We start from the raw sequence: 23,533 nt of genomic DNA, 5'->3' as shown, positions 1-23,533 counted from the left end.
ATCAAAATAGAGGAGGATGAGGGGATGGGTGGAGAGTGAGACATTTTGTGTGGGGTGAGCAGAGAGACAGTGAAGGTTAAACAAAGGCGATAGTGAAGTTAGCGGAGTGGACAATGGCCGAAGCGATGTGATGCTTCGACAACGATCCGAGGAAGGACTGTTGGAGTGAATGACAAGATGGTGCATGGAATGAGGAAGGGCGGGAGGATGCTGAAGACATGGAAGAGTAAGAAAGATGAATGCGATAAGCCAGAAAAGGGAGGGATGAGAGCAGGTTTTATGGATTTGGTATAGTGGGGAGGCACGAGATGAGATAGCAAGTGGATGGGATGGAAAAGGAAAAGAAAGGGGAGCGTTGTTATGGTTAAGTGATGGATGAGGGCAAAAGTGAAGAGAGGTTGAGGGAGGGGAAAGGCAAAAATGAAAGAATGAGAAACCTGGGAGAAGGAGAGACCAAATGAGTCCATTCAAAAGTGATGAGAGGGATTACATCAAATAGAACACAGTTGCTTCAAATCACATGAAACACAAAGAAAAAAATTGGAAAAGTTGTACCTAAAACTCAGGACAATAGAAGAGAGTGGAAAGTCATAAACCATGACTCCTCATTCTTCAATAAGAGGTGATGATAAATGGAAGGCCATTGTAAGAGTTTAATGTCTTTTCATTCAAAGTTGAGCCTCACCTCACTGGAAACTTTTTTGCACGTTTTCTGACAGTGCATTAATAAAGTCACATGACAAGACCGTAATGGGATATTCCGATGCCCTTCAAATATCTAGATATATTATCCTCACTAGGGTCACAGGCATGCTGGAGCCTATCCCAGCTATCTTTGGGTGAGAGGCGGGCCGGAACTGGTTGCCAGCCAATCAGAGGGCAGATACTGTATAAACAAACAACCATTCGCACCTACGGACAATTTAGAGGCATCAATTAACCTACCATGCCTGTTTTTGACATGTGGGAGAAAACGGGAGTACCCAGAGAAAACCCACGCAAGCACAGGGAGAACATGCAAACTGCACACAGGCGAGGCCGGATTTGAATCCGGGTCCCCAGAACTGTGAAGCAGATGTGCTAAACAGTCATACACCGTGCCGCCTACACAAGGAAATTGTATTGTAAAAGTAATATTTTACTATATCACATCACCAGCACTTTTTCTTTCACCTGGCTGTCAGAACTATGAAACATATACTGTATAGTTACAAATATTTTATTAGTGGTTTATGTTTTTATGCTGCACTAGTGTTTTGAATTTGCAAAAATAAAAACAAATTGCATACGGAAAATGTAACAATGTACATATTATGTAACAGGGATCTCGTTTGATGTGCGTCCTGTGTCTGAGACGTACAAAAATTAGCAGGGACGCATAAAGCATGATAAATCTGTGATGTAAGGACGCAGAGCTATGGCTTAATACTCCGTCGCGGTGCTGGAAATCCAGCGTCTGATTCTTTTATGAAATTTGAGTGTGCGCACGCGAGCCTGCTTTTGAAATGCGGACGATTGTGCACACAAAGCTAGGTTTTCTGACGGCGAGCCGGTAGCTGCACAGGTAATGGATTAGTTCCAAAGCCTAATGCCAACGCGACGATATGGGAACATTTTGGATTTGAGCCAGAGGAACGTGGCCATCTCACTAATACCAACAAAAAACAACCATCCCACCCAATTTCTTCAGCTGGAAGTGAAAAACACAGATTTCCCATTTCCAGTCAGCTTGTAATTATGGAACCCTTTGCCCAACACTGCAAACACAAATGTGACAGCGTACTATATATGGTGCACCTATGCTCATATTATATAAAGTATAAGGTCACTCACAATTGTAAGAGATGTAGCCATTGAACATGTTGACAAAGCAGTTTTTAAAGAAAGGCTGCAGATTTTTGAAAAGTACAAATCTTGAATCAAAACAGGTTGCTTTGATCTACTTGTTCTGCTGTTATTAATGTTGCTATACATACTTTCCACTTTTTCTTAATCAACTGGAAACTTGATTGGCAGTGTATTGCCTGTTAAGGCATTAATGACTGTTTATACATTTGTGCCAAATGTTTAATATTTAAGTGCAATTTTTGTCTGAGTCTGTTTTATTGATATTTTCTATCTAATATATATTTTTTATTGTTCTTAGAATTAGAATTAAAAATGAATTGTTCTTAAAAAGAATGCAGTTACTATTATGCTCTAATATCATTATATCAATGGCATAAAAAACAACTATACTATTGTTTGTCATGATAGTTTTGGGGAAAATATGCTGTCCTAAAACAATTTGCTGTCGCAACAGGCCTAAACACATAACAGATAGAGAGAGAGAGAGAGCAGGAGCAACAGATAACAGAAAAAAAAAATAGAGTGACAACTGTAATAAAAAAATCTGCAATACAGCGGGACTGCGACGCAAGAACCGTGTTATAGCGGAGGATTACTGTATCTGTATTCCGTGATGACAAATTGCAGGGATTCGTTGCTCCCGGGTCATTGTTTCCATGACATGTGCAGTCCCTCACATAGTCTCAAGTGTAAAATGATTCATGTGTAACTCAAAAATGCACCAGTTTGGGAATCCCTAACATCAGAACAGACAAACGACCCTGTAAATGCTGTATTTTGTCTCAAATCATAACAAAAATACACATTTATTGGCACATTTTCAAATTGGTTGAACTTAGGGCATTTTACATTTAAAACATGCATCCATCCATTTTCCGTGCCGCTTAGCCTCACGTGGGTCGCGGGCTGCTGGAGCCTATCCCAGCTATCTTCGGGCAGGAGGCGGGGTACACCCTGAACCAGTTGCCAGCCAATTGCAGGGCACATAGAAACAAACAACCATTCGCACTCACATTCACAACACCCACACAGGCACGGGGAGAACATGCAAACGCCATACAGGCGGGGCCGGGATTTGAACCCCGGTCCTCAGAACTGTGAGGCAGATGTGCTAACCAGTCGGGCCATTTTAAACATAATTTTTAATTTTTTTAAAATTACACACAAAAATGTGTCAGTTTTCCACTATTACCAGTGCAATATTTATATGTTGAAAATCCTATGAAATATCTAATTTAGTTGTTACAAATAATTGAGTACTTTTACACACATTGTAGACTGGTTTGTTAATTAAAGAAATAGCTTGCACACGGATTGAAAAGAGTGATCCAAAGATGAAATCAGGAGGATAATGTACTGTGAGTTAATGACTTAATATGAATGGAAGCAAAACAACTAAACACAAACTTTAATACTGATAGTTAGAGGTGACCAAGAGAAAACATTAAGGATGCTTGGGAGTCAGAAAAGCCACACAAAAATGAAGTACTGCAGGAGTGAGATGAGCAAATGCTGTCATAGGTAGGAGAAAGAGAGGTCTGGATAAAGAAGAGCCAAGGGGTGCAGTCAAAGGTGAGCGCCGTAGGGAGGATAGAGGGAAGTGACAAGAGGTTGACAGACTAAAGGAGAGATGGAGGAGGTTGGCAAAGACCGGGGAGGAAGACGACGGAGTGAGCAAGAGAGCCAGTTGAAGAAGAGAGAGCGGAGGATAGAAGGGAGGGGAAGGAGCATCAGGGGACTGCTGTCACCATCCTCTCGCCTGTCACATGCACAGATGTTCAGGGCCGAAAGGAGGAGGACGAGGACAATGGGGTACGAGAATGATGGAGCAGAGAAGGTCAAAGAAACGACTTCAGCTCGGAAAGATGAAGGAGAAGACCATACGGTGTGATCTTAAATGCCAGAAACTCGTATGGATGGATCCAATAAAAACGAAAAAAAGAAACACAAGCTAATGTTTCTCAAAAATAAAACACCCAAGTCGGTAAACTATACAATTATTCAATAAATAAATGAAATAATACAGCAAACTAGGTCCCAAAATTCTAATTACACTTTCGTGCTTTGAATGAGACACATTTTCCATATTTTTGTCCTGATTGGGTCTACGACTGGATGATTGACATATTGATATACTGTACAGTCAACCCCCACCAATTCGCAATTCACCATTCACAAAGTCACCTATTCGCATTTTTTTCCCCGTAGAACCCAATTTATAACTATTCGCTGAAAAAACGAGCGGTGGTACACTTCTTAAGATGATTAATAGAAAGGTCTGGCTCACTACTGGATGTGGTGGAGGTTAACAGCTGATCAGCTGTTAACGGCTATGCCTTGCCATGTTACCAAAAGTTAAAAATCAAGCCAGAAACCTCAATGTCCTTATTGACCAGGACCTGGATTCTAACAACCACCTGAAAGCAATTACTAAGTCTGCATATTACCACCTGAAGAACATTGCTAGAATCATGGGTTCCATGCCTAGAGAAGACACAGAGCAACTTGTTCATGCATTTATTTTCAGAGGGTTAGATTATTGTAACGGTGTCTTTACGGGTCTAAATAAGAAATCAATTAAGAACCTGCAACTGATCCAGAATGCTGCTGCCAGTCCTAACTCCCACCAGAAAACAGGACTATATTACACCAGTCCTCAAATCATTACAGTGGCTTTTTGCTGGTTAAAGGATAGAAAAATTGTGTATACAAAATACTGAATGGTCTTGGACTAAAATACATCCTGGACTTAGTAGTTCCCTATGAAGCATCCAGAGTCCTCAGTCCTCTTCCCATAATTAGAACTAAAAATAGTGACATAGCATTGAGCTAGCTTGCTCCTCACCTGTGGAACAACTGAGATCTACTGTCAGCTCTTCAACCTAAAAACCAGATTGTTTACTGTAAGTTTCTCTTAAATGCACAATCTTTTTTCGTGACTTTTAATGCACTTGTACTGCTTAAACTCTTTTACTTTTATCATTTTAATATCTCAGTTTAACCGTCTACCTTTAAATCATCTCCATAATTGATTTAGAAGTTCTGTGCTGAATGTATTTTTTCTGCCATTGTAAAGCACTTTGAATTTGCCTTGTGCATGAATTGTGCTATACAAATACGTTAGAGTTGCCTTGTCTGAAATTAAGGTAAAGCAAGTGCCAAACTAAAGAGAAAGAGCCGTTTGCGTTTATGTATTTTCACGAAGAAGAGATATTATCTATATAACAGTGAGTCAAAAACCTAATTAAATTGCTAATAGGAAAGTAGAAGCGGCATATACATCAGCGTCCTCGACCTTCGGGCGCAATATTAAAAATCACTCATTATCTGTAAGCCATTTTTTTACAGGGTAATATAAGGTCAAATGAGTTTGAAAGTGGATTTAAGTGTTTTGGGATCATAGTTTCTAGTATATTTTGCATTTAAACTATTAATGCAGACATTTATAAACTTTTTCGGGGGTTCATCTATTACTCGTGAATTTTCGCTATTCCCTGAGTGCTCTGGTTTGCTTCCACAACTAAAAACATGTAAAATCAATTTCTAGTCAGCTTTATTGAGAAGATCTGGGATGGGATCTCTGGGATGGTTTCAACGCAGACAACAAATGTGGCTGTTCATCGAACAGGTGAAAAATACAGTACCTACCTTTACCTTAACACAATTAGAGTCAGTATAAAAGCTCTATCAAAGTGTTTGCATGCTCAGTTTGATTGTCAACACCTCTCAGTATAATACAGAGCAGTACGACATCACTGCAAATTGTATTATTAATTCAATTAAGAATTATGAGAATTTCTGGCCCAGAGACTAGGAAAATACAGTTGGAAAATCAAATTAGCATTCTATGGGATCATTCCTAAAAATGACCCTTTTTCAAAAATTAAAGCCAATAAAGCGAGGGGATATTTCCTGTCAATTATGTCCCAATTCATAGCATTCAAGAAACCCTCGGGTGTGTCATTAGAGCAGACTTCAAGGAAGGCTGTGAAAGCTCCCTTTGGTTCCTTTCAACTGGAATCAAACGAGGTTCCAATGCCTCAGCGTATCTCACCACTTGCTTTTCTTGCCTTTGTTCATCTTAGACTGTCAAGCTGACTCCCTCCTCTGTTGTTTCCCTCCTCTGTTGAGAGAAATGACCAACGCTAACCTAAGACAACAAATCACAGACGGAAAAAATGCTTCCAGCAGAGAGCAAGGAAAAAGGGCATTCGGTGTGAATCAAATAGGGGAAGTTTGGGTGAACACAGTTTGGGTTCCTACATGTTGGGGGTGTGGTATAATTATCACGCTGAAAGGAAATCTTTGTTTAAATCATTGGTTGTTGTTAACGTGGAAGACAGATATGCGTCGGGAGATGAAAAAGAATCTTCGACAGCTGGTGGTCAGCTCAAATCCTACACAAGTCTGTCAGATTGAGAAATAAAATAATATGATTATTGGCATGCCTGGAGACAAGTTAAACATTAATTTCACAGACTGTTATAAAGGAAAGGATGCAGCTCTGCTTGATAGTTGTTGTTTTTTTTTTTAACCTTCATCCTACCGACATTTACAAACAAATCATGCCAAGCGGGGTCTGTTGGGACCCCATCGAGAACTGGCTTATATTTTCAATCAGTGAAAAAGACAAGATCTTATTGTTTAGAAATATGTTTAATATCTAAAAAAAACAAACAAACATGAATTTCCAAAGAAACTGAATTATTTTATTAGTCATTTGGTATCGACATTTCAGAAAATCGATATTTTCACTCGGGGTCCAGGTGGACCCTAATAAGAAAATTGCTGCGGTGTCATAATATCTCACACGGACCTGGAAAAAAAATACATATTTAAAAAAAATAATAAATACATACCCAAAAGATTCATTTAAGTAAGTAAAAAACCAGGCACTGTAATGTTTTTAATATTCGTGTGGCACATTACAGAAATCACATGGGGTCCAAACGGACCCTGCTCGGTAGGGTGAATATATGAAAATATTTTTTAATTCTTGTTCTATTTCATCCAAATTTATGTGTTAGTGTCCCTTGTTTTTACAAAATAATATGTTGTTCTAAAACCGCAGTGATGTTGAGTTGGGACCGGACCTATGCCAAAACATAGTGTTCATATAGCCAATGTTAAATACTCCTGAACTGAAAGTTTTCATTTCAAGAGTATATATATTTGTATTCTGGTCTGACAATTTGGAGCACAAGAATTTATGTTGCATAGAAATCAACACAATGTAATTAGGATAAGGTATTAGGGGGAGGGGGCGGGGGGGGGCGGTCATCAATTGTCATTAACATTTTTAGTAGTTTTTAAAACTATTCGCACTGTTTTTACATTGGTGAGTGATAACATTGAGTATACGTAAAAAAGGTAGAGTTTGCAGTCCAAAAAATTATCACTTTTTGTCATAAACCTATATGTTAATACTGTATGACCTGAAATTAGAATAATATTGAAATCATCTTTTGAAAAATCACCCCTCTTCTGGCCCCATCTAATGCCTTTAATTTAAATGATTAATTAAAAGCTTGGCATTGCATGACAAAAATAGCCAATCAGAGACCATGAAGACAGGAGGCATGACCGAGTAATCTGTCAATCATTTGCACACGGCCACCGCACACACGAAGGCTTGCGGGGACGCACATAAACTTCACAAGGGAAACTATTAAAGATTCTTGGCCGGATTATTTGACTCCACTTAGCGACAAAAGTTAAAAACAAGCAATTGGGCAGCTCACTCTTGGGAGAGACAAATCAAGGACACAAATATATAAAGGCGGTGCCCTATATGTGGAAAGCTGTATGGCAGCGCTTGGAAAACCACCGCATACATTACGTCACCGTTCTCACTGAGTCGTCAGTTAAGTTGATCACCTCTTATATTTTGAATTGTTTGTACATTCAAAAAACAAATACATTCAAACCTTGCGAGCAGTTTCAAAACTGCATAATTATCTTTAATTTATATATCCTGTGAGCTTTTAAGACTATTTTACTCAATTATATATGATGATATTCATCTCTCCATCCAGTTTCTACACCGCTTAACCCGATTAGGGTCACAGGTGAGCTGGAGCACACAAAAAGATAAAAATACATTAACATTCACATATATGGACAGTTAAGAGTCTTTAGTTAACCTGATATACATGCATTCAAACCCATAACCTCTTGACTGTGTTGCAAATGTGCTAACCACTACTGCCCTGTGCTGCCTCATGGGATCACATATACAATAGCTTAATAATTGTGACATTATTTTTACGGCATCAATTAAATGTCCAAGTTGAAAATTAAACTGAACTTTTTTTGTTTCAAAGAAATTGTAAACTTCACATTAACTATTGTAAAATGGTTATTTCCCCAGATGTACTGTAGATCCAGATCTCCTAACGGAGGGTGAAAAAGTTTCCGAAAACACCTTGCACTATATCATGTGTAGGTTCCAGCTTGTAGTCACATACGACACAATTGTATGACTTAAGTAGAGCAGTTTTCAGAAATTAAAAAAAAAGCTCTTAAGCTGTTAAAAACCTGCATTATTATTCTTGATTTTTTTTTTTTTTCCTTAGTCCCCGTGTTGTGCGTCTTTAAATTCATATGATAATCATGGCAGACGTGGTTTGTTGTCTGTATTTCTCACTACATTTTAATATATGATTAAAACATGACAATAGGTTGTACAATACGTCGAGAAAAAGTCAATTATGGTCCACCCGGTACAGTCCTGGATAACACAGCATAAGGCATGGATAAATGAGCTTCTTGTGATTCATTATTGAATAACTCTTATTTCCATTGTTCTTGGTGGGATGAGTTTTGCTGTGAAATATTCACAGGCGAATAATTAGAATTTCCGTCATGAAGAGACCTTCACTGTCAGTGTAAAGAAGTGAGTAGGTGAGTGTGTAAAATGCGTGGTTTTTTTGTGTTCTTGCAGGTTTCATCTCTTTTGTGGCTGTGGAAAAAAAAAAAAAAAAAAAAAAAAAAAAGTGCATGTTCCAAAGTTCTTCTCATAGCAACATTAACACAGAGTCATCATGGAAATGATTTGTGATGCTCGACTTTTGAGAAAGGCAACAGAGAGTCGGCAGCTGGTTTGCCCTCTGCCGGTGCTTCATCTTTCTGTCATGGGGCACATGGAGACGAAGTAATTTAATTAGAAGCGGCCCGCCATTATCAACGGATGAGTGCAATGGCTCAGGACATCAAACAACTCCACAAGATGACACGCAAGAGAAAAAAAAAAAGAAAAACAATACTTCACAGAAGATGGATAAGGATAATTGTTGAGAAGAGACAGCACTCTTGGACTGCAGTGATGTCACTCGTTTAAATGAATTTTTAGGGGAACTTTTCGGGAGATGGAGGGCAGAAGGGGGGGGGGAAGTATAATTTGAATTTTAGGGAAAAAATAGTGAGCGGGATTGAGAATGTAACTTTAGAAAATGGAAAGTGGGTGGAGGAAAATGAGATGGAAAACAGGAAAGAAATGGATGTGATGGAAAGAGACAGTTGAATGAGTAAAGTAAGAAGGGGAGGGGGGGGGGGGGTGTGGTGTGTGTGTAATATGAAGGATTCGCCATGACCATCTCATTCTGGCCTCTTTGTTCCATCCAAAGTCTATAAGGCTAATACACTTGCATGAAGTTGTGTATCACCGAATCAGACTTTAACGATACTTTCATTGTTGTGATCAACTACATGCATTTCTACGACAACCTATCCATCAGTCTTGTCCTATTTTAATAATTGGCCCAAGGAGAGCACCTGCCCTGCTCATCCCTCCTCATCTTTATTTCCTCTGTGTCCTCTCTCCAATTTTTCCACACCCCCTCATTCCCTCCTCTCCATCCCTCTTCTATTTTACGAAAATGTATCCACAAGGCATCCGTCTTCGATTGGCAGCTCATGTGACTCCCAATGTGAAGCTCGTCATTCTGTTTCTGAAAATGTTTCTGGCATGTGATGGGCAGGTCTGTCAGGGAGAGTCTAGCACAAGTTAGGATTAAGTAACAAATGTACCACTATGCAAATTACCTCACTATTGTTTTGCGGTCATTCATGGTTGTTCTCCCTCTGACAACCAGTGTGCAGTCAGCATAAGTGATGTGGCTAGTCGGAGTGCTGATTTCATCCCACAGCCTCTTCGAGACTTACAATTTGTAGATGTTTCCACACTGTTTCATACAATTGTAAGAGGCCATGTAAATTGGTTTGATTCCGTTTTATTCATACAAATCAATAACCTATTCCTGTTGGTATTTCAACTTTTACACATACAGTATACAGATAAGCAACCGAACACGATCTTATCTTACTCTCACTGTCTTAACCTCCCACCCCCACCGAGGTTTGTTACTGGAGAAAACGAATAATCACGTAAACGTATGGCACGCGCAGCCTAATAAGACCAGTGTCTCCCATTGATTCTGTGCCTTCCTTGGCAGTAGCTGCTTGGAGGGAGGCCCTATTCCTCACAGTATGTTTGTCCAAATATGTTTGGGATCTTTGAGATACTTTTGGGGGTGAAGTTTCTCATTATCAGTGACTTACGAGACCAACTTTGCGTATGTTTGAGTAAATGTGCGAGGGTGTAGATATAAGAAGGTCTTCCAGAAATAAGACCAAAAAAAAACAATTTGAATGGCTGTGAACACAGAAGAGCATGGTCATAGAAGGACACCATCACAACTGTTGTGCTTGATCCAGTTTTACAGATTTGTGGCTCTCAAATATTTTCCTGGGAGTCTTTCTTTCTTCACCACCCGTCACACTATTTTATAAACTATTCAAGGGGACGCAATCCTTCAATCAGCCTTGCACGTGCTTGCCAAGTTCACATTTTGTGTTAAAATACCTTTTAATTCATTCAATGCTACCCATTTCGTAAAATGCAACACCAAGAGTGCCAGCCATTTTAGAGCATTTTGACTGACTTTTCAAAATCCACAGAATATTGTGTTCTATGACTATATTTATACACCAAATCTACCCAATGAAAGAATAGACTCTTCTTTCAGCAGAACAAAAAGTTTATTTCTGCCTTTTTCTGTTCCGTAGTAGTTTAATACAGGTAGGTTTTACTAAATTCAACAATTTCTCCCAGAAAGCCGAGAAAATGTTTTTTTTTCGAATGAAAAAAATATTAAGCATATAGTGACTTTTATCCATACTTTGTGTTTTTCTGACACTCATAACACCTGAACAGTGTATTTATTTATGAACCAGCTAAAACAACATTTAGGAATGGCTTTTGATTTCAAAATAATACTGTATTTATGGATATGTGAATGACAACTCATTGGATACAGTCAGTCATGGGCCCATCCATATATTGCAATCGTGGTCCACGCAGACGTCCTAGATTGCTGTTGTACTTATCACATTTATAACACACACATACTTTGGCTACTAGCACAACACATATGTTGCAAAATCTATACATATACAGTGGAACCTCAACAAAACAGACCCAGATATAACGGATATTGTATAAAAGGGCCCATCGGGACTGAACAGTGTGTCCAAAAATAGATTCCATTTGTCCCTTAAACTGCCGTTGACAAAGTCTATTAGTTCCAGAATTGGTCGCTGTTGTTACCCCAGTCTCTTTTCTAACTGACATACACAGAATTAAGGTGCATTGCTATACCAAGTCAAATCAGGATTGTTTTCCTGCTAAATACAGAAAGAATACAACAAGTGCAGCCAATTATTCCATTTCACATGCATAAATGTGGACTTTTATTCATCCCCGGACTGAGCTGCATGGAAAAGTGGTGTTAATTTGGAAATTGACTGTTGTATTTCAGTCATTGGAGGGATACGACACCAAAATATTTACGTGAGCTGAGCTTGAGTGTGTGTTGTTGTTTTGTTGTTTGTTGTGGTTTAGTCAATGTTCTAAATACAGTATGATAAAGGATTTTTTTGTGCGTCAGCCTCCATGTGACCAGACATACAGTACAATACTTTCCACAGGCTCCATAAACACTTCAACCCCTTTGGAGTCCGGATCAAACAAATACAGAACAGAAACCCAAAATACAATTCTTTTTAACCAATGTACTCCTCTGCAATTTGTTTTCATTTAAATGCCAAATGTAATGGAAAAACATATTGATTGAATCAGTATTTGGAGGTGTTGTATGGTCTTTTCCCCTCGGTTTCTGGATTTATGGGGAACTGAGCTTCAGTCTTGGGTAGGCTTTACACGATCAGGATTTTTGCATATACTGCAAATAACTTACATGTTGTTTGTCTGAAACACCGCAAAGTAGTCCCACACAAATAACATATTTTTTAACCGACATGATTGAAAAAAAACTTTATTGGCCGTCAGATAGTTACGGTACTGCGCCACAAGACACGTGATCAGGCTAAAAATAAACTAGCTTTTGGATTCATACGCAATGGCGACGCGGAGTTAATGTCTTGTGCGGAGCCGATCGATGACGTCATTGATCGGATCGGCGAATTATGACACGAAAGCCGATCAGCCGATCAGCATAAAATGCTAATTATCGGCCGATACCGATCACATCGGCGTAAAGTCTAGTCTCGGGTGACAAGATAATGTCACAATCTCCACAAGGAACGTATTTGTCAAAAAAAGATATCAGTGTCTAATTCCCTATGGAAGCTTAGATTAGTTTGTTAAAAAAAAAATGGCGATGGATGTTTACATCCGCAGTCTTTAAATTATTTCTGTTCACAGTGTTCATATGAACATGTTGAGTGCACATGCAGGTTTCAGTGAGTGCGTGTGTGTGTCAGCCTTACCTCCTCGCCGGTTGAGCTTGGCATATCCAGGTGCATATCCATTTGAGAAGATTGATGAGCTGGAGAACGCTGTGTGCGGCAAAGGAGAGGCCAGAGCCTCATCACATTTTGCTGTGAAGAGAGAAATGATATGATGACCCAAGGAAGCAGTGATGGAGGAAAAATCAAACATGAGGAAAGGGAAGTAGATTGGAGGATTCCACATGGAAAAGCTAGTATTTGCAAACGCTGTTGTTCCAAACACACAATAACACACTTTGTATTTAAAAAAAAAAAAAAAAAAAAACATTCTTCGCATGGTAAAACATTCCAAAACTGCAGAAACAACAGCATTGCTGAAGATAAACAATCTCACTGCAAGCCAAATGACAGGTCATGTGGATTTGCATGCAAAATATTCCCAAGTACTTTTCACTGTCAAGTAGTAAACTGAGTAAACAGCCTCGATAACGACAACTTAACTTTTTAGCACTATAAGTTTCAAATGAGAAATAAACCCATGTACAGTACAGACTGCTAGCAAATTTATTACCACTTGCTCGAGCTGCAAGAGCTGTATCAAAAAAAGTGGCTAACAAAAATGGCTCCATTTTGATTGACTCTTGTCATAAAGATATTCTTTTAAACGATATATTTTATTGAAGTGGTTATAGTTTGCAGGGGTGTAGAGCCACACTGCATCATACAGAGAGCTGTCTGTAATATTTTGGTTGATACATAGCAACACCACTCCCTGCAAACTACACAATAAATATATTATTAAAAGAAAACCACCAAAAACTGAGCATTATTATCTTTAAGGTTGCTTGTTAGAATGCCATCAGATTCTATAAGTATGCATATTGTTGTGGTCACTTAGTGTTTAATTTCCCATGAGCAACTCTTGAAATGTTAATAAGTTATTACATTTTTTCCAGAGGTGGAAAACCGCCTTGACATAATTATGATGCATTATGATTGCAAACCCCCTTTTTTTTCTTCCTTATACACGTCTGCATGTGTTTATGTGGTTAATGCCAAGACTGGTAAAAAACCAATACAGGTACAAATTGCATTTTTTATCTTCTGTCATGCAATTTTTATTAGTGTGCATGTGAGTGTGGTGACCTATCCCTGCCCTCTCTGAAGCTCAGAAAACAAACAAACAAACAAAAAAAAAGACAACGAAGCGAAAAAAGCTAAATATAATAAGATAAACTAAAAACAAACAAACAAAATAATAATAAATACACCACACAGCTAAAACCAGAGGTGGGTAGTAACGGGCTACATTTACTCCGTTACGTTTACTCATTTCACATTTTTGATAAACTATACTTGTCAGAGTACATCAAATGCATCGTGACTTTTACTTTTACTTATTTATGTGAAAAAGGATCATACTTTTACACCGTTACAATGATAAACATGCCTTTCGCTACTTTTATTCATCCATTCTTGTGTCTGGGTGTCTATTTTTAGACTCCCATCTTCAACTTCCGCATAGGGCACCCATTGCGCCAATCCAACGTGATCACGAATGTCATTTGACTCCAATTCACCAATCAGATGAAACAATCCAGTAACATGACCGCGCACGTAGCCTTCGCGAGCCAATCAAAAAGACTCATTTTGGGGGAAAAAAAAAGAAGAAATAAATAGCCGCGCAAGTGTGTTTACTTAACAGACTTAAAAAAAATGACAGCTTTGTCATGCAGCCCTTAAATTGTGACTGCTCAAACTTAGAATTTCAGCCCACTTGTAACTTGAGAAAACAAGTAGTGTTGTTTTGGCAGTGGCAGCTTCTTCATGAAGTCATTTACGTGAATAAAGCAAATAATGTTTCTCTAGGGCCCATTGCATGTGTTGTTGGTTTTTGGGCAGTTTCAAATTGAAATAGTGACAGCTGTATGTGGATTCTCAGATATTTATTTATTTTATTTGTTTTTTAAAATTGTTTTTAATGTTAATGCCCTGATTGAAAAGCAGTAGTTTCTCACAAGTTACTCTTTACTTGAGTAGTTTTGTCATTGAGTACTTTCTTACTCTTACTCAAGCAAATATTTGGATGACTACTTTTTACTTTAATTTGAGTCATATTATTCTAAAGTAACAGTACTCTTACTTGAGTACGATATTTGGCCACTCTATCCACCTCTGGCTAAAACCTATATCATCCAGAAAAGGGCGTACACAACGTAGTATATGAAGCAAACAGAGACAGACAAAGACAGGCAGAAACATAAAGACACGATTTGAGCAGTAAGCTACTTTGTACGAAATGCCCCTCTCAAATTCCCCTCTCAAACCCAGGAGGCCTCGCATCCATTCATAGAGCAGTTGTGGCGGAAAACACTTACACAGCATTGATTCTGGGCCTGACCAGTACTGAATATTGGGTCACAGTGGTTTCTGTGTTGGGCAAAGATCAGGCAGTTAACCTTTCATCAGTGCAGAATGGTGCACAGCCCATCTCACCCCCAAGCTAGGCAAACTCCCATGACACAGAAGCCAAGGAGCTACTGAGATCACAGCACCGAGGAACCACCGGGGAACCAGAAACTCGCCCTATCAGGTGCACCCAAAGCACTCAGGCACACCACATGGATGCTGGCTCAACCAGCCCTGTTGGGCCAGGTAACATCACGGTGACCTTCCTACTGCACATTTTGTACAGAATTGCTCTGTATTCCTGTGAGAACAGACAGCATATGAAGTATCAAGAGTCTGTTTTTTAATAACATTGCAATTTTACAAAGACTTCAAGAGACAACGCTGATTCAGTCAAGTATATGTCCCAATGTGCACAATGTCTGATAAACAAGCTTGCAAGAAGTACGTATGATAATGTGCATACAAATTGCATTTTAAAAGCGGTTACAAACTCTCCAAAGTACTTTGTGTTTTATAACTACTCGTGTTTTTTCATGTTAAGCAATTTTTTTTTAAACACCCTTTCCTTTCAAAGCCAATTTAAAAACTTTTTGTTTCTTGTTTTGTTAGTTAGTTTAAGAGCTTCAGCATTTTTTTTGTAAATATTAGCGAGACAAACACTATTTGAGGAAAATGAGGGCAGGGGGGGTCGGGGGAATCTCATTGTGTCTAGAGAAATTATATCGTATTGCTTTCTGCCAGCTGCTCTTTTGTAAGAGTAATCCAACCAAATGAAAACCGAAACAGAACATTTAAAAAAAAAATCAAGATCTTTTAATGGCGGCACGGTGGCCGACTGGTTAGAGCGTCAGCCTCACAGTTCTGAGGACCCGGGTTCAATCCCTGGCCCCGCCTGTGTGGAGTTTGCATGTTCTCCCCGTGCCTGGGTGGGTTTTCTCCGGGCACTCCGGTTTCCTCCCACATCCCAAAAACATGCATTAATTGAAGACTCTAAATTGCCCGTAGGTGTGACTGTGCGTGCGAATGGTTGTTAGTTTGTATGTGCCCTGCGATTGGCTGGCAACCAGTTCAGGGTGTACCCCGCCTCCTGCCCGATGATAGCTGGGATAGGCTCCAGCATGCCCGCGACCCTAGTGAGGAGAAGCGGCTCAGAAAATGGATGGATGTTATGGATGAAGATCTTTTAATGGCATTTCCTGCAGCACATAACCTCTAGTCATGCTTATGTGACCTTAAATGCTTACTCCATCTATCTAGAGTTGCGTTTCCATACCTGTAACGAGCCAATGCACACATTTTACATGACAAAAGCCTTACGGCACACCAACAAACAAAAACGTCACAAAAAGTATCAATACTGACATAATGATTTACAAATGTAGTTATTCAGTATGAAACCTGGCTGTTTATTTAAACACAAATCTGATGTACTCGCGAAAGATCACGGTTTATTGTGCTGCATGAATGTCAACGGGTGATCACACAGGTTTATTGTACCTTCTACCATCTAATGGGAGACCATTGCATTCTTCTGCCTGTCACTATATGTCACTGGCATAGTTAGATGAACAAAGATGTAAATAACAAATAAGCATTTTTCTGACAAATTAAGTGAGATTGGATAATTTCCGGTAGTACCACACACAATTCTGAGGACCCGGGTTCAAATCCGGTCTCGCCTGTGTGGAGTTTGCATGTTCTCCCCGTGCCTGCGTGGCTTTTCTCCAGGTACTCCGCTTTCCTCCCACATCCCAAAAACATGCATGGTAGGTTAATTCAAAACTGTAAATTGTCCGTAGGTGTGAATGTGAGTGCGAATGGTTGTTTGTTTATATGTCCCCTGTGATTGGCTGACAACCAGTTCAGGGTGTACCCCCGCCTCCTGCCCGCAGTTAGCTGGGATAGCCTCCAGCATACCCACGACCCGAGTGAGGATAAGCGGTGTAGAAAATGGATAGATGGATTAATGGATAATTTCCGCAGCACCCATGTTGACCTCTCAAGGCAACCTAGTGTGTCACGGCACCCTGGTTGGAAATCAGTGGTCTCGAGGAATGAATTGTGGAGCAAAATGTCTTTCTAAGCCAACATGAAAAGAAGCAGCAGCATTATTTTGTTTTTCCTCTTACAAGGACAGTTGGAATCTTATCGCACCGATATAAACACACACAAAGCAACAAACACTCATTTCTTCCAGTACATTAGGTTTCACGTCGAGAGCAATGTGGTCTGTCAGGCCAAGTAGATGCAGTCTATAGCTCTCTGTCATGGCCCATCGTGTCGTGTGCACCAGTGTGTGAGAGTCAGATTTAGAGAGGAGACTATCGCCTTCATTGTGGGCATGTTTGTGTTAGTGCGAGTGTGTAGAGGGCTCGGCCAGTTGGCTGGTTAGACATATTACGTGGTGTCACCAGTGCAGTCACAGAGTAAAGTAATAATTAAAAAAAATATTATAAAGAGCGCCTAAGCGCAATCATTTGAGTGTGTTTCTGCTTGGCAAATAATGTGAAGTGTCCTTCACGGAGACCAAGTAAAGTGTATATTTTCTCTGCCTGTTACGACGTAGTAGCACGGACACACACACACACACACACACACATTAATGAGGTCTCAGGCACAGTCAAGTATAATTTGGGGTTGCAGCAAATATTTTATTGCCATTATATTTGCACTACCTTGAACTTTGTTTTAGAATTTAAGATTTAAAAAGCTAAGATATGAACATGTTGGCCCACGCAGATCAGGGAATTCGTGCACTGTAATATTCAAAACAATAAAGCCACTGGAAAACTATTTATTATAACACCTTGTTGTATTGCAAATGTAATCATCATGTTTGCAATCTCAATCGACTGCTGAGAGGGACTTTAGTTGTTGAGGTTCTACTTGCTATTGTTTTGATTTGCGTGTGCATCTAATGTAATTGGGATGTTGTGAGTAATTATTATTTTTTGTTCAGTTTTATTTTGAAATTGTTGCTGTTCTGTTTCCTGTATTGCCTCTGTCTTCGGTTTGGTTTCAGGACTAGGCGTGGTCAGGTGTGCTGAGCTCCTCACGCAGCTGTCTCCCATTACTCATCCCCCTCTGCTTTGACCTCTGGTCTTATTTCCATTGTGTCGGTCCTTTTCGGCTCCACGTGAACTATACTTCCCAGTTGCACATATTGCTCACTTCTAGTTTTATTACATCTCTTTGTTGTAGTTTTTGTCTTGCTCCAAGTTTTCAATGATTTTCAGTTCCTTACTTTGTTGCATAGTTTGTTCCTGGTCTTTTTTTCCCCCAGTGCTTTTAGTTTGGACTGATTGATTTTTGTTTTCTTTTTCTTTTTCAACCCAACAGTGTTGAAAGCTCAGTTGCCCGGTCCTCAGTTGCTTTGTTGCTTTGTTTAATAAAGTTCGATTTGTTGCTTTGGTGCCAGTGTCTGCTTTCAGCGCTAACTCCTGCCTCAAACATCACAGGTCTGATCAGATTAGATAAGTGTACATGATGCAAGACAGGTCATTTGCACCTCTTTATCACAATGATGATGATGATGATGCTTGGTGTCACATCAAGCACCTGGAGTGCATGTGAAGTGATGAAATAGTGTAAAATGATATGCTCTCACACATACTGCTTACTCACTCAACTTATCCGCTTACATGGTTACAAAGAGACGAAAAAAAAGTTACGTGATCTTGTGCATACACGTTTTTTTTTTTTTCTTCTTCTAAGGACCAAACTTTCGGTTTCTCATTGTTCAATACTACACATGAAGAGACAGTATAGCTCTATAGGAGACTGGGGGCAAGATGATGGATGAAAGTGGGTTTTAAATGGATAAAATGGAGGGTGTGGAGAAACGGTGCCCGGCCAAAAAAAAAAAATGCCTATGAAAGCAGTAGCCTATATATACACATATGTGGCGAGTACCACCTCTCGGAATGAATGTTGAAAATTTTCTAATTGGGATAATGGCTGGTCTGTCTCAAAGCTCTTCCCTCATTTCTGACTCGCAATGTAAATGGCTAGGATTGACATATTTGGTTTTGGAGGCTGAACTACAGGAAAAATTGTCTTGATCTATGGGGGGGGGGGGGCAAAAAATGATGGCCAATGAATTGATTTTTTATTTTTATTTTTTAAATAGTTTTTTTTTCACCAAATAAACTCCTGTTTCAGTGGTTTCCGGGGGAGTTTACAATAGTAAATACAGTATCTGCATGGATGCAGCTCAATTTATCATAGCTAACATCATTTTATACTTCTTTCGATAGCAAACTAGTTTAGACTGAGTCAACTGCACAAGCAGTGCCTTAATTTCCTCAAGAAATGATTAAATCAATCAGTTCCAAACAATTAATTTGGATTTGGATGATCAGTTGATTATGATTATTATGCCTATCCCTAATTATATATTCCATAAAGTTACAATAATATTGCATTTTGCTTACTTAGGGACTCTTTTGTGTTTTTCTCCTCACGATCAGAATGGTTGCCTCAAAGTTCTGTGTGTAATGAATGTACAAACATTCATCTCAATAAAAATCCAGAAGAAGACAAGACACATTTAGGACCAGCAATACTCTATAAATGGTTCTTGGTGTTCTGATGCATTCATGAATGAAGGTCTTAAGTGTTAGACAGTGGCTCCCTCATATTTGCCCATGTCTGAAGTGCAAAGAAGGATTCAGTATGTTTAAGCACTTTAGACCAAGCAAATGTCATCCTTTCCCCCAGACAGAGCCACACAGGTATTTTTTGGGGAACAATTGTGTGATAAATAAACGGGCTGAAAAAGACGAAGGGCAGCAACAAAAGCCAAACAGAGTGTAATAGAAACATTGAAAGAATAAGGGGAGTGAGGCAAGGAGAATGAAGGCAGAAGCTAAGGGGAAATGGAAATGGCTGTCGACCAAAGCCATCTTATGGACACTTTGAGTCCGGTCAATAACTAAGATGAGGGAAAATAGGAAGCCGGAAACGTGTCAAACTGGCTGCCAACATTTGGAAGGGGAGCCACAGCGGGTTTGGCTGCTGCTCAAATGACTTTACATCGGTGGAACATCTCTGGAGCTGAAGAGCGTTGGCTACAAGGAAAATGTAACAGGGCTCCGGGCAAGTTCAAATCTTTTTGGCACATCGACCAAATCGCAGCCACTCAACTAAATTCTGTCATTTTACTGCTGTAGCTGTCACATTGACCTCGCTTATAAAAGTAAGTGGTTAACATCTCAGCTACATGGTTCAAAATTTCTATGCATAAATGCATAAACCAATGCATAATTTACAAATGACACACTGAAAACATGTTGAACAAGCTTGCATGAATAATAGGGTCAGTGTTCTTTGCCAAACCAACAACAATTGTGCTATTTTTATTTAATGACAGAACTCCACAACGCTTCCACTGTGTGGTCAAGTGCGTGCGCTCTCTCGACAGCACACACTGCAGAAGTTTGGGGACCTGGAGGCTTTTTGTGGACTCTGGTCATGAACACAGTGGAAGCTGTCAAAAGTCCCAGCAGCTGCACAGAGGTACAGACTGACTCTCTCAAAGTGTGGGGGCGAGATGCTCCATCTGTGTTTTCTGCTCTCTGGTGGAGCAGGAAGTAAGCCTGTTTTCCATTTGGTTTAGTTCATTTATTTATTTATTATATATTTTAATCAAATTCACTGTCTGGCGCAGATGCAGAGGTCTTTCACAAAATTGTATTTTGCCTTGCACTGCTGCCCTCCCATCCAATGACCTACTTTTTCTGTTATATCCGTGAACTAGTCCATCTCTGTTATTATATTATGATCTCCAATGGAGGTTCTCCAGTTTATGACATGATAGGAATTTACAGGCTCACAAGATTTACAGGTAGAGCCAATCCGGGTGATGAGCAGAAGTGGGAAGGAAGTAAAATAGAGTAAGAGAATATGTGCTTTGTGAATGCTGAGAGACGAGCAAAGTTATTATGTGTCAAAAAATATTATACAGATTCCACAATTACAGTTTTAGCTGTGACTCTTCAGTTAATTGAAGATCAGAAAATGGCGAAACTTGTCTTTGCGTCATTTTCTGCGATACAATGAATTCACAGAATTCATTAGGTTCGGTCGGCCGTCAAATTCAGCAAACTAAACTACTCAAATCATTCGTAAGGTCCACTAAATTCACAGATTGCATATTGCTAGCTCATAGCACGAGCACACAGATCGCTGTCAGGTGTTGACAAGTGTTAAAGTTCAAAGTTAATTTCTGAAGAAGTGACAATTTCCACAGCTGCGGTAGACAAGCGGCATCGCGAAATAGTCATGATGTAAAAATCGGTGTATTGTTGTGCCAAATATCTTTGCCTAGTATACAGTCAAAACGCCTGTTGAATCTGTCAAATGAAAGCATATCTGATTTTGCGATGAATTACAACAGCTTTTTTTTTTTTAAACTCTTCTTCCCTCGTCTATAAATGGGCAAAGGGACACTTGCTAATGAGCAATCAGGCACATACGCATGCTGACCTGTACCCCTGGAGCTGCACGACAGCAACTCCCAGGTGGTTTTCAAAGAGAGGTGTGGACAGGCGAGCACACTAAATTAACAGATGTTGTACCGCATCCAAAGGGCTCCTTTAATTGACATTACAGATGGTGGTGACCATGACGGCTCTTACAGTACTTTAAACGTAATGTCCAATCACATCAAAATAGATTTGCTGGAAATGAAGTTTCAGTGTTGGATATTGGAGAATATTATGGGGTTAGAGGATTACACAACAGCAAATTGAATCTGTTATTCGGGATATACTGTTAGAATTCAGCCATGAAGCTGAAAGTTTACAAAACTATTCTTCATAATTCGTCATTGCCGAGGCGGATGTTGTGGATTTTCGGCTCTCCGTTGACGAGGATGATATTAAACGGTTAGAGGATTAGCGGCACTGTATATGACAGGTTTGAGCGTCTGCCTCACAGTTCTGAGGACCGGGGTTCAATCCCCGGCCCCGCCTGTGTGGAGTTTGCATTTTCTCTCCCCGTGCCTGCGTGGGTTTTCTCGGTCTTGTCCCATTACGTTCTTGTCATGTGACCCTTGACTATTGCGACCCTAGTGAGGATAAGCGGTACGGAAAATGGACTGATGGGTTTATACTGTACATTTGTAAAGGTACAACTGATGGTAACATTTGAATTGAAAAGCCTGTGTACAAGCACCCAAAACAAATAATAATAATAAGACTAATAAACTAATTAATGACATAAATAAAATGAGGGGTTGCATTTAAAGCAAAACAAAACAGAAAGTTTTGTTTTTGTGCGATGAATGCAGGCGTCTTCCCTTGTACAAACCCGCCAGCACTGGTTTGGGCCACGGTTTCTCGACCTGTGTTTCCTGCATTAGGCTCAGTACATCCAAATAATGCATCGGGTGTATAACTGCTGTTGTGGGATCATCAATGCTACGTTTTCTTGACAGTGTGTACCTGGTTTGAAGTGTTGCAAAGACCAACATACCACTGAGAAAATGATAGAAACCTGCTGAACAATTAATGAGATGCAACTGCACGATCAAACAAGAGTTGCATCAGAAAATCTTCCTTTACAAATATCATAATACTCAGTTTTGATTGAGATGATCAAATAATTATTAATTTAACAATATATACTGTAGTTCGAGTTTGCAGTTTGACTCATTTTTCATATTTTAGCCCTGGCTGTAGAGGGGTGCATAATGTTATGGCTTGTAAGTGCCTCTCGTTGTGTATTACACAACTTGTATTATGGTAGTTTTACAGTGTTACATGATAAATCTTGGCCCGTATGGATCCATCAGCAGGGGTGGAAGGCACAGACTATCCAATTTCAAATCATGCAGTACCTCCAGTGGTGGCCAAGATGACAATTTATCTCAATGATAAGGTGCCAAAACTTTTCTTTTCTAAATCTGAAATGAGTTTTGTGAAAATGTAGTATAGCAGCCAGTGGGAAAATGCATTTCAGCTAAATATAACACAAAAGGTTTTCATCCATGTATTTTTTTTTTTTCCACAATATGCTGGACATAAAAATTAGTTGGTTTTCAAACTGGCTCTGAGACAAAGATAAGTTGCACCCGCTAACTCTCTGCCTCTGTTTGTAGATGTATGGTGTATAAGTGGAATCCATCTCCTCATGCCTAAGGGTGAGGTACTGTTATTATATTCTCTATCTATCTGTATCTATTTCATCATTAACACTTCTCCAGATGTCACCTGTTATGATCTCTTTCGTCTTTGAAGCCGCATGGAAGAAGATGAGTTTTAGAATGCTACTCATTTACTCAAAGCTTCGTCTTAGTTCTTTTGAAGTATCTTCCTCACTAATTATCCATTACATTACTGGGAGGAAATGTATGCATTTCCATGATTACAAATACAGTTCAGTTTGAAAAATAGCGCAAAAGATCAGACTTTTTTTTCCATCTCACGTCCTCCTTCTACAGCCAACACTTGTGATTGGTTCTCTCTGGCGATGTGCCATTCAGCGGTAGTATCAAACATGACATTATTCCAAATATGACCTC

The 23,533-nt window shown here is 39.5% G+C and overlaps 1 protein-coding gene across 3 annotated transcripts in view; it reads right to left on the bottom strand.

The window, feature by feature from the left end:
• The window catches only part of cntnap2a (contactin associated protein 2a), a 294,944-nt gene that overhangs the window by 171,148 nt on the left and 100,263 nt on the right, over positions 1-23,533 (bottom strand). For all 3 annotated transcript variants that reach the window (XM_061758709.1, XM_061758710.1, XM_061758711.1), the window contains exon 2: positions 12,637-12,747. In XM_061758709.1, coding sequence (XP_061614693.1) covers positions 12,637-12,747 — 111 coding nt within the window. The remainder of the gene's footprint in view (positions 1-12,636; positions 12,748-23,533) is intronic.

Source organism: Phyllopteryx taeniolatus, chromosome 20 (genome assembly GCF_024500385.1).
Source record: "Phyllopteryx taeniolatus isolate TA_2022b chromosome 20, UOR_Ptae_1.2, whole genome shotgun sequence".
Taxonomy (NCBI): domain Eukaryota; kingdom Metazoa; phylum Chordata; class Actinopteri; order Syngnathiformes; family Syngnathidae; genus Phyllopteryx; species Phyllopteryx taeniolatus.
The sequence above is the reverse complement of the archived record's forward strand: the minus strand, read 5'-3'. Positions and strand labels throughout refer to the sequence as shown.